General features: G+C 44.4%; 1 protein-coding gene across 1 annotated transcript in view; it reads right to left on the reverse strand.

Moving 5' to 3' along the window:
* Window positions 1–5: 5 nt before the first annotated feature.
* Window positions 6–12,149, reverse strand: part of LOC116268673 (protein-cysteine N-palmitoyltransferase HHAT-like) — an 86,414-nt gene continuing 74,270 nt past the window's right edge. The window contains exon 3 of the mRNA XM_031660473.1: window positions 6–3,758. Within this exon, the coding sequence (XP_031516333.1) occupies window positions 3,667–3,758 (92 nt within the window). The 3' untranslated portion in view covers window positions 6–3,666. The remainder of the gene's footprint in view (window positions 3,759–12,149) is intronic.

Here is a 12,149-nt window from a genome sequence, read left to right on the forward strand (position 1 = left end):
CCCACTTACTTAGAGGTACACTTTTTTATTTTGAACAATTTGGATTGAAATTTGTATAAAATATATTAACGTTTCCCTTGCACCTTTTAAAACATAGTATGAAGAATATAACAATCTTTTTTGAATGACTCAGTGTCTACAATATGAGCTCTGATCTGTGCTTTACACTTCATTGATAGTCTCAGAAGCTATTAAGGTATTTTGCCTCTAATCGAAATAGTCCCATACACCAGCATGGTTTCAGTTTTGCTATTTTAATAGGTATTGCTTCCTGCTCATGGCAAGGCTCCACAGTATTGCCAACCTGAGTTCTTATTTACCATCCAGTGGACCACTTTACAAACATGGCACTTCTCTTATTATAGACAGTGTAACTTAATTAGGGGATGGGGAATCTGACCTACAAGCCTCTGCTTGATCTTCTAGGATCACAGTAGGGGTACAGTATTTTTAATGATGTTTCCTTACATTGTGTGCAATGTAATGTTTCCTTACATTTTGTGCAACTGATTTAATCAAATTGCACAAAAGCATTATAAAAATAATTTAAGGGTGATATTATTTAAAATCCCAAATTATTGATGTTTGTTTCAAAAGTATCACTAATAACGTATTAAAGCATTCTTTATTATTATTTTTTTTTGAGACAGGGTCTCACTCTGTTGCCCAGGCTGGTCTCAAACTCCTGACCTCAAGTGATCCACCTGCCTCAGCCTCCCAAAAGTGCTGGGATTACAGGTGTGAGCCACCACGCCCAGCCTAAAGCAATTCTATTTAGATCTCTTCAATGTTGCAAAACATCTCTGTGAATATGATTTTTGTAATTAGTCAAAAGGACCAGTAACATAGAGCTAAGTAATGAATGCCATGTTTTGGGTGCCAGATGGAGTTCAATGATTTTAAAAAGAGGGTTTTTTGTTTTAAAATGAAATAATTTCCCTGAGAAAGGCCTCAGAGAGGCTTTCTCAAAAGGCACTGAGGCCAGTAGTATCACGATAATTTGGCTTCTCATGTTGTCCACACTGAAGGGAACACTATTGTATGGATATATTCTGATATACCTGCTAAAAACCAAACTCATTATATTATGGTTAATTTACTATTTTCTTTGTCAATGGTTGTATTATTTTAAATAAGCAAGTGAGCAGTCTCAATTTCTGTAAGGGGAAGCCTCCCCCTCCCCCACCAAAATTGCTATTCTCCCAATATATAGATTATTATACAATTATTTGTGTCATTGATTTATTTTTTCTTGAGGCCTGCTATCTTTAACGGAACAAAATGTTTTCTCCTGACACTTCAAACAAATTAATTTGAAAAAATAACCTTTCAGTCTTCTTGTGTGGTCCCAAGAATTAGAATGACTAAGGTTTGGGTGTCCTTCAGGTATCTTGCTTCCCTCCTTGGGTAGCATCTTGGCGATTGTGCTTGGAGCTCTTGGTCTTGCCCGCAGAGTGAGGCTGGTATCAGAGGACCCAGGGTCTGGAGCTGACCTTGGGACCTTGTCTAGTCTTTTCCCAACACTGTGCCTGAAGTTGCCCAGGGCTGATGACATGTCCAGTGTCCTTGACTGAACTCCTCTGTGTGCCCAGGCACCACTATTCAGAGTAACTACAAGATTTTAGTTAATATGCATGAGGAAAGAAGCATTATCATTTTCATATTACAGCTGGGGAATAGGAAGAGGTTAAGCAAAACAATGGTCCTGGATAATCCACATATTAATTAATCAGCCTCAAATACAGAGCTAAACACAGTAATCATTTATTAATTCCTGAGAACCACTATGAATCATATAATAGTTTAAAAGAAATTCAGGATTGCCACTTTCAAATATATCCACTGACTCTTCCAAAATAGTTTAATGAATGAATAAGCCTATTTGTTTTTCTATAAATGGTATACTTGGAAGAGCTCAAAACTTTTGTATTACTTACATGTACACATACATTAGACACTTCCATATCATCATTTTTATACTTCTTTTTTTCTTAGCAAGCCCTTTCTTTCCGAGTAAACTTCAGCTGAACTCCCTCTGGCTGGCCACAAATCCTGAATGAGTGTTAGTCCATGAAGGTTTACTGCATTCATGTAGGTGCCCACTCCCCCCTGAGGCTCATTCCCTCCTAAAACTTCTGAGCACCCTGGAATCACCGGCCCCATGTCTGTCTCTCTCCTTTACCAAGACAGCTGCTGAGGCTGCTGCTATGCAGGTTTACCTGCCCCTCTCTGGCCTCTCTCTTTTGCTTTAGTTAACACATAATGTGCCCACCCAGGGTAGTCCGTATCTGGCTCCCCTCCCATCTCTTTACCAAGCAGAGAAGCTATGAAGAAAGACAGTCAACAAAATGGTCCTGTACTCTAGGAGTTTAAGCCTCATTGAGTTGATAACCTCAACTCAAGACATAAGGGCCATGCTATGTAATAAACAGGAGGCAGCACTAGGTCCAAGTGAGCCTTTCACTCAATGACAACTTAATTCACCTACTTGAAGTGTTGTAAATTCTCCTGTAATTAGATATATTATGGATTCAAATTTTAAGGCTCCTTTACCCCTCCCCACTCCAAAAAAAAAATTCCAAATTCACACAGAAGTATTCTGAATTATCTACCACTTGGGACCTTTGGTAGCCTATCCAGCATCTTTTTAGAGGAGTGAATAATCAAGTTATGTGAATATATTTAGATTTTAAACATTTTCCTCAAACATATTAAAAATAATTCTACAAACATGTAGATTATCTACATGACAAAAAAGGCTCCATTTGAATCAAACCATAACAATATAAACCACTAAACATGAATCACTGAGTAGGAGGATGACTTTTGAGACATGTGGAGAGGGTGGACAAGACTCCAGGACATCATCCTCATGACTAGCCTGATAGCACCCATCTGTGGATACACTATCCTGTGGTTTCTAAATGCTGATTCTGTATTAAGAAACTATTAACTGTAAGGTAGACGAACTACCAGAAGTTATACTTCTCTGCAAATTTCAGAAACAAGCACCCAAATGTAGATCACCCTGCTGAAGCTCCAATCACAGGACTCCTTGGGTATGGATGCCTTAGAATGCTACAGGGCTGCTACTGTCTTCTTGGACTAGGTAATTCAAAAGACAGCTGTGGCTTGCTCTCTTTCCTACAGAGGGGCTGAAGTGTGAAGCTCAAACCCTAGTGCTGCTTTTAGAGACACTGTGGGATGTGATGAAGGAGGTCACTTAAACATCAACATCACTCAAATATTTTAGAAATACTGCCCAGAAGACAGGCCTATCACTAATCAGGATTTCTGTGTCTCAATCAATAAATGTACACTACATTCTATTCTTGCTTAAGGGGAAAGAATGCAAAGGGCTCATGAGAGTAGGTTCTAGACCAAAATGTCACCTTGTGTAGTTGGGCAAGACACAAAACTGCCCTGGACCCCAGCTTCCTCAATAGGAAAATGATGGGTTGGGGTAGAAGATTTCAAAGACTCCAGGTCAGAAGATTGTCTGGCTGTGAATTTTCTGTGAGATCCAGCATCCAGTCTTGGAGTGAGAACATTCAACCGAAGATGAACAGATCAAATCCCTTAGAGGCTGTCCTGGAGTGAGAGGTCAGGGTGAAGCACTGTTTGCCTTGGAGGCCAGCAGCAAGGACTGGCCTGGATCCAACAGCATTAGTCCATGGCGTAGGTCTGGGCCCAGGCAATGCCCACGTGGGAGTAGCAGTACAGGAATCCCAGGACAGAGAGGGTCACCCATGGCCAGCCTGCAGAGGGAGGACAGAGATGGAAGAGCAGTTAGAAATGCTTGGGGCAGGATGTCCCATATGGGCAAACTGTCCCCTTTTGGAGAAGGCAACCTGAGAAACAACACAGGCCTCCTGGAAAGTCTGCTGTAACGACAACTTCAGCAATTGAGTCCTACATTAGCATCAGAGTCAGCATAAAATGAGGAGTGCACTATTGCAAACACAAACCATGTTTAGAAATAGGGCAAGCTTTTAAAGAAAAGCTTGTTTTTCTTTAAAACAATCCATGTTTAGGGCCAGGCACTTGTAATCCTGGCACTTAGAGAGACTGAGGTGAGAGGATCACTTGAGTCCAAGAGTTGGAGACCAGGCTGGGAAACATAGTGAAATCTCATCTCTACAATCCATCAATCAGCCAGGCCTGGTGGCGTGTTTCTGTAGTCCTAGCTACTTGAGAGGCCAAGGAGGAAGGATCACTTGAGATCAGGAGTTAGAGGTTACAGTGAGCTATGAATGCACCACTGCAATCTAGCTTGGGCCACAGAGTTAGACCCAGTATTGGTTTAAAAAAAAGAAGAAGAAGAAGAAGTATCCATGTTTAGAGGACTAAAGCAGTTAGTAATTGAAAAAGGAAAAAAGTCCATGAGTCTGAGAAAAAGTAGTCTCACGTGCCACTGTAAACATGTAGGTCATGTTCCAAAACCTGTACTTGTAGATGAGTTGTTTGAAACCAGGGTACGTTTCCCCTAGAATAATACTATGTGATTCATGGACAAGACACAAAAATCACCATCATCATCCTCACCGTTGTTGGTTTTCTTTTTTTAAACTTGTAGTAAGTGTGAAATAGCACTAATAGTAGCTCTGAGCCCTGGGGCATTTAGGATCCTGAAGCCCAAATATAGGATCCTCTGTCCTTGGTCAGCCTCCCCAGAGCTTTCAAGAGTTCTAAGTGGTGGGGAGTGGGATAGAGACTTGCAGATGTGGCCTATCCTTGGCAATGAGACAGGAAGGTGCCAGCAGCCGAGAGGAAAAGGGTGCCAGGCAAGATCAGGAGGGTCATTTGATTGGGAGCATCACAACATTTCACAGAGAGCTTTATAAATTTAAATTTTTGACATTTCTTTTGAATATGGCTAGCTAGGAAGTCATTACCTTTGTCACTCCAATTGTGTTAAAAGAAAAGAATGACTGTGAAATGTAGGCATTTACAATGAACTACATTTTTTTCTTAAAGTCCATGAGTCCCATAGTAAATCTCAAAATGTAGATTGAGCATTATACTGAATTTAGTGCCATTTGTAAGCACACAGAAGGGGGAGCCTAAATTAAATATTTGCTTTCAAAACTGAAAGCTTTTAGTGATTCCCTCTACAAATACTTGTCTTAGAATATCTGATGTTCTTTTCTTTTTCTTCTTCTTTTTTTAAAATTAACAGCCCTTTCTGCTGAGTATTTGTTGCTTAACAATCTTCATGTCTTCTGCATGTTTCACTTAAACATTGATTGGGGGTTCTGGAGAGCCAGAGATGCTGGGGAAGATACAAGATGGCAAAATGGAAAGACCCAGTCCCGTGTCAAAAGCACTCCCACTCCAACTTGGGAAAGACACACACACACACACACACACACACACACACACACACACACACACCCCAGTGGGACTTATGATCCATGTGGTAAGCGCTGGATGATGGACTGCACAGAGCACATTTAAACTGGGCCACATGGGCTGAGCAAGAGTTTGTCAGATGGCAAGGGACAGGGACCAGCTACCAGAGGAAGACCACCTGATGTGTAACCTTACAGGCCATCCAAGGAACGGGGATCATGTGACGTGGCTGCTGCATAGGGAAGAGGCAAGCAGACAGTGGTAGGAATAGGAAGGAGGCTGCAGGAAGCCCCTGGGGATGGTTACAGGCTCTCTTCTTGCTATGTCAACCATTAGCTACCATAATTATTAATATGGCATGGGGAAGTCACTGTAGCATAGTGATACATGTGCAGGCTCTTAAGTGGGATGAGTTCAAATTCTGGCTCTGCCACTTGCCAGCTGTGGAACCTTGAGCAAGTTAATGAACCTCAAATGAAAAACTAGGGATAGAGCAACTTACTGAACAGTGTCCTTACAAGGAGGGAGTGAAATGATGTAAAGACTTGCACGGTGCCTAGCATAGCACAGAAACTAAAAAAAGGTAGTAATAATAATGGTGAGAGGGCACGGAAGTCTTTCTCCACCAAGATTAGAGTGACAACAGGGAAGTCAAGCCCTGGCCTTCCTTGCGCCTTAGCCTAGCTTTCCACAGTGTTCTCCCAGGCCCCGCAGGCAAGAGAGGTGAGGGCAGCAGAGGACCCCTGGCAGCCTGGCTCCAGGACCAGCCCCACAGCTCCACTTCCTGCTAGGCAGCCAGTATGTGTCCTGTGGCTGCCATAACAACTTACCAAACTTAGTGGATTAAAACAATAGACATGTATTCTTAGTTCTGGAGGCTAGAAGTCTGAAATCAAGGTGTTGGCAGGAACCCTTCCTTACCTCTTCCAGCTTCTGGTGGCTCCTAGGATCCCTTGGCTTATGGCAGCATCCATTTTCACAGAGCCTTCTTCCCTCTGTCCTCTCCTCTTCTTCTAAGGGCACCAGTCATCGGATTTAAAGGCTATCCCAAATCCAGGATTTCCTCTCAAGATACCTGACAAGTTACATCTGTAAATAACCTATTCCCAAATGAAGTCACATTCTGAGGTGCCAGGTATACATGAATTTGTGGGGGAACACTATTTAGCTCAATACAGCCAGGTACTTTCCCAGAACTTCCAGATGGACCCATCCTGCTGGAAGCCCTCAGAACTCTCATTACTGCGGCTCAGGCACAGATGCCAGGGGACTGGCCAACACCTGCTCCTCAGTGGGTTCAGGGAGCAGGATGAGGGGAGTGGGCTTTGGACACAGAAAGCACTCCTGGACTTCAGCTGTGTTTGGAGTGAGGCATCAGCAGTGTTTGGTAAACATGGAGCCCAGTGGCCAGCTGTGGAGATGGGCCAATGGGGATGCTTCATTTACACAATGCTAGGCCTGGGGCATTGCACAGCTCTGCTTGGCAACTGTGGCTATCAAGTGACACCCTGTGAAAGCTTCCGCCTAACACACAGGACTATAAGGAAGACTGTCCCCAAGATTGCCCAGAGGTGAGGCATAGACATGTTTAGCACAGGCCATAGCTAGGTTCTGAAAATTCTCCCCATTCTTACTGTATATGCCATCCAGAGAGGTGGCTAGATAGCACTTAGGAGGACTTATAATCCTGACTGTATTATGAGATCCTATTAGGGCCTCAGTTTCCCCATCTACACAATGAGAGCTCAGAATAATTTTTTTAAAAGCATACATGCAAATAAAATAAGATCACAGATTTGGTAGTGCTTTTAAAAGTGTTTTAGAAATACAAAAGATTAATATAGGGCCACTTGATAATTCTGTTACATATCCACAGCTCACTGGACTTTTTAATGCACACATGTTCCTACAGACAGTAGACCTGGCATGTACCAGACGGCTGTCAAGGGTTCCTTATCCTTTCCTGACCTCAGGAGTAAGATTTATGATGACAGAATCATCATGAATGGTGATTCCAAATGAAGTAACATGCTGAGGTACCAGGTCCACATGAATTCCAGGAGGAATACCATTTATCCCAATGCAGTCAGGCACTATTTAGAGATGGAGTTTCGCTCTTGTTGCCCAGACTGGAGTGCAATGGCATGATCTTGGCTCACCTCAACCTCTGCCTCCCAGGTTCAAGTGATTCTCCTGCCTCAGCCTCCCAAGTAGCTGCAATTACAGGCATGCGCCACTACTCCCAGCTAATTTTGTATTTTTAGTAGAGACAGAGTTTCTCCTTGTTGCTCAGGCTGGTCTCCAACTCCTGACCCCAGATGATCTGCCTGCCTCGGCCTCCCAAAGTGCTGGGATTACAGGCGTGAGCCACCGGGCCCGGCCCAAAATTCATTTTCAAAATGATGGTAGGCCAGGCACGGTGGCTCATGCCCATAGTCCCAGCACTTTGGGAGCCCGAGGCGCTCAAGTCACCTGAGGCCAGGAGTTCAAGAACAGTTTGGCCAACATGGCAAAACTTTGTATCTACTAAAAATACAAAAATTAGCAGGGTATGGTGGTGTGCACCTGTGATCACAGCTACTCGGGAGGCTGAGGCACAAGAATCACTTGAACCTGGGAGGCAGAGATTGCAGTGAGCCAAAATTGTGCCACTGCACCTCTAGCCTGGGCAACAGAGTGAGCCTCTATCTAATTAATATATACATATATATAATATAAAAAATAATGATGGACCTTCAGTCCTTCATCTTCCTAGGGGGAGAGGGACTTGTTGTGTGTAGGACTGAACACTGGTCTCCCCTAATCATGCCTTCTTCCCCTGAGGCCTCTGGGGAGCAGGAGCACTGGAAAAGCTTTCTTAACCACGCAGATGCATTCAGCAGTGGGAAGGCTGCTGTTGCTGAATCAGCACAAATTCCTATCCCAAGGAATAAATCAATCCATCCTAATGGGACATGAGTTAACTGAGTTGCTGAATTGTGTCTGAGCTATCAATTACCGCATCACAGGCTCACTTGGCTGTCAGGCTGGGCAGCACTCCTGAGCCTGTGACTGCCATCTTGTCTCTAACAGGGCTTTTTCAAAGACCACATCCTACTGGTACCCATTTTTAGAAGAAAATGGCTGATGGCCAGCACGTGAACAAACTTCAGGGAAGCTTTCTTCCTAGCCACCCAGCACCATAGTCTGTCTACATGTAAATGCTCTACAAAGAATATGCAATCTACTACACCATTCACAAAGAATACACAATCTTAGTTAATTCTTACAACACTCTGAGGTAGAAATTACTATTCTCATTTTAAGAGGGAGAAACTGGGGCTCAGAAAGGTAAATAACTTGTCATAGAGCACCCAGCTAGCGGATTCTCAAACTTTGGTTTTGATTTCAATCCGATAGTGATAATCTTACTTGAAGTCACATTGCCTCACAAAGGCCCAGAGTCCATATCCCAAGCCCGGGGTTTCAGGTTGAGTCCTATGTGGAAAATAGTCTGAATGATGTCTGTCCCTTAGTTTTTAAAATCTACCATTACCCACTATTTATCTAGCATTAATACTGCCTTAACTTCCTCCTTCCACCAAGGCTAGAGACTCCAGCACCCCACTGCCTGCTGTCCCTCTGGCTCGTCCACTGGGCAGTCATCACCTTGCTGGCTCCCAGTTCTGAGGGTTGAACAGCGCTATGACCTTCCCAGCTTGGCCTTTGGGTCCTTACAGCTAAAATGATAGATTCTTACTTTCTGGTCCCATAGAGCAATGTCCCCCAATGACTCAAAACCAGTCTAAGAAAGGAAAGAGAGGAGATTCCCATTACTCCTAAGAACTACCAGGTGGTAAAGAAAACAAGATTCACCTCCTAAGACAAACTCTTCTTGGTCAAAGCCTAAGTCTGCAAATGTGAAGGATATATTAGGTTGGAGCAAAAGTAATTGTGGTTTTTGTCATTACTTTCAACGGCAAAACCGCAATTACTTTTGCAGCAACCTAATACGATTCTTAAATGTCACCAACATATCCATCCATGTCCGTAGGGTGCACTGTGCACATGAAACAGCCCACACAGCCATCCTGGTTAACACCAATGTGAGGCTGATGAATTTCAACCTCCAGAGGGTTTGCTAATGGGCTGGCTCAGAGAAGGAGATATCCAATGGGGAAGTAGAGTGAAGGGAAAGAGGCAACTCCAGGAGATGCTGCCACAGAGGGATTTATAAGACTTGGTGACTGATGAATTTGGGGGCCTCTGTCACTGACTCTGAGCCTATCCTCAGCATGTGCCCTCAAGGCTGACACTCAGTTGGTGTGCATCAGAGAGACTATACCTGACATTAAAAGAATGATATGCTACCCTAGAGTGAGTAAAAGCCATGGTCCTGGCCTCTCCCTCATGACTTGTCTTCTACAAAAAGAGGGGTCACATGTGGTTCTGCAGGGGCCCCAAGGGCCTGCTCTTGCACTTGGCCACCATCTCTTTGGATCTACAGGTCCATGCCTGTGCCCTGACGTTTGTTAGATATCCCGAATGTCACATATCTCTGCTTTGGTGGCATTTTCTATTTTGAGGCCACTGGAGAATGAGTGCTTCTTTCCTTAAAGAACTGCTTCATGCACCAGATCCTAGTCCTAGGGTGCTGACACCGGATCTGCAAACACACTGGCCCTGCCCTAGCACTCTCTGCACCATCCCACCAGCTTCACAACCATTATTTCATTAATTATTCAGAATGACTTTATGCACTGCTGCCTTCATTCAATGAGCTGGCTCTGACAGCACTTAGTTTAACCGTGTTTAGATCTGATAGGGGGGAATGATAAGGTGGCTTGGCAGCTGTATTTAAATCTTATTTACTCCAGCAGTTGCAGTCTGCAGATATCGTGGAGTCATTCATCAAATGGCCTTGAGCCTGCAGACCTTCCTCCAGAGCTAAATTTAGAGTTTTAATCTTAATAAACCTACGAGGCAGGAGCCTTCTTCCGTCAGAGGGCTGGTTTCCTTATCAAAAGATACACAGCAAGAGCAAAGCTGCCCCAGGCTTCTGAGCCTATAAACCACTGGATCTAACTCCATACACAGGCGGAGCTGGACAGAAGCTTTGAAGAACAGGCTTTTGCTACCTCAAGGTTCTAATAATAATTCCTTACCCTCACAGAGTTTACGCACCTGGAACTCAAACCCCAGTGTTCAGGCCTCACAGTTTTTTTCAAAAAATGGTCAGCTGTCACTTTCACATCCTCTCAGGAGAAAGGACTAGATGGTTGTCATTTGTTCAAAATTGAAGCAGAAAATCCCAGAACAGTCAGAACCACCTGGAGGTGAAATGCAGACTGCAGGGCCCCACCCCACAGTTTCTGATCCAGTAGGTCTGGGGTAGGCCTGAGAATCTGCATTTCTAGCACGTTCCCAGGTGATGTGGATGCTGCTGGTCTGAGAACCACACTTTGGGAACTACTGTTGTAGGGGAATCTGCAGGGGGAAGGGCTTCCTACTAAACTGGGTGCTCATGCATGGAGCAGAGGAGACAGACATTTACTGAGCATTACATGTGGCTTGGCTGGGTACATCCCACATTCTCACAACCACCTTATCAGACAGGTGTCACCAGCCCCATTTAGTAGATACGGAAACTAAGGCCCAGAGAAGTAGTTTTCCCAAGGTCTAAACGCTCACTGGACATTAGAACTCAGGGCTGTGTGACTCCACAGTGCACTTGGCCACTGAAGCTCAGAAAGCAGCAGCTTGCTTCAGGCCACACGGTGAACCCTCCTGGCCAGGATTCTTTTCCTTCAAATCCTTGGCCTCCAAATCTCATTTCATCCCCCTACTCCAGGTGCTCAAGGTAACAGGGAGGAAGGAGCTTCAGGATGGTGTTTTTAGACCTCAGCTATCACTCACTCACTCGGTCCCCCCATCTCCTGGGGCCGCCCTTTCTTGTCTTCGTAGTGGGGGACAGAGAAAGCATGGATGAGCATGCTTATATCCTTTGTCTTGGTTAGTGCCTAATTTAGACTGTGAGCATTGAAGAGCATGTTCCCAGTGCCTGCATGATCCTTTATTAAAACCGTTAAAGCCACAATTACATGGCCCCTGCTAAGGGCTGAGCCTGCAAGGGAATTTGGCAAGGAGAGACAGAGGAAGGGGCAGCTGGGACCACCCTCAGGGAGCTTTCTCCATTCTGAGCAAGAGATCCTTGCTAGGAGCTGAGTGCACATTTTAACCAGCACAAACAGTGGTCTTTAATAAATCACATTGTTCACAGTCAATTTCACATCCTGATGAGGCCAACTTCTACCACATTTTTCATCCTTCCCTGACTCCCGATGCAAGCCCCGCAGGCAAGCACTTACTAAAGCACTCACTTCCATGAAGTAAAATCATTCCACCTGAAATGCAGGGAGTGGGGAGAACCAGCCAGAGCCACCTTTTCTTATTCTGACAGCACAAGCAGAAGGGGTGCTGGAAAAAACAAACATTTTCTCTCTCCGGGGACAACTGGGTAGGGGACCTGCTTTCCAGAAAACTGTCCACTGCAGTGGTTGCTACACCTCCAAATCAAGCCCCCGGAGCCAGAGGCTGCACAGTCAGAACACACTTCCCCAGCTGTTTCTCTTCTTTAACCTGTGTTTTTATTCCAGCCTAATTAGGAGTGTTGTTCATTATTAATTCATGACCACACTATAAAACACAGTGGATGCTGCCTAGCAAATGAGCTCATGGAAGCCACTTTCCTGAAACGGGGATGGCACACCACGAATCAGGCTTCTCGTCAGACGTGCCTGACAACCGCTCACTCACAT

Source organism: Papio anubis, chromosome 1 (assembly GCF_008728515.1).
Source record: "Papio anubis isolate 15944 chromosome 1, Panubis1.0, whole genome shotgun sequence".
NCBI classification, from domain to species: Eukaryota; Metazoa; Chordata; class Mammalia; order Primates; family Cercopithecidae; genus Papio; species Papio anubis.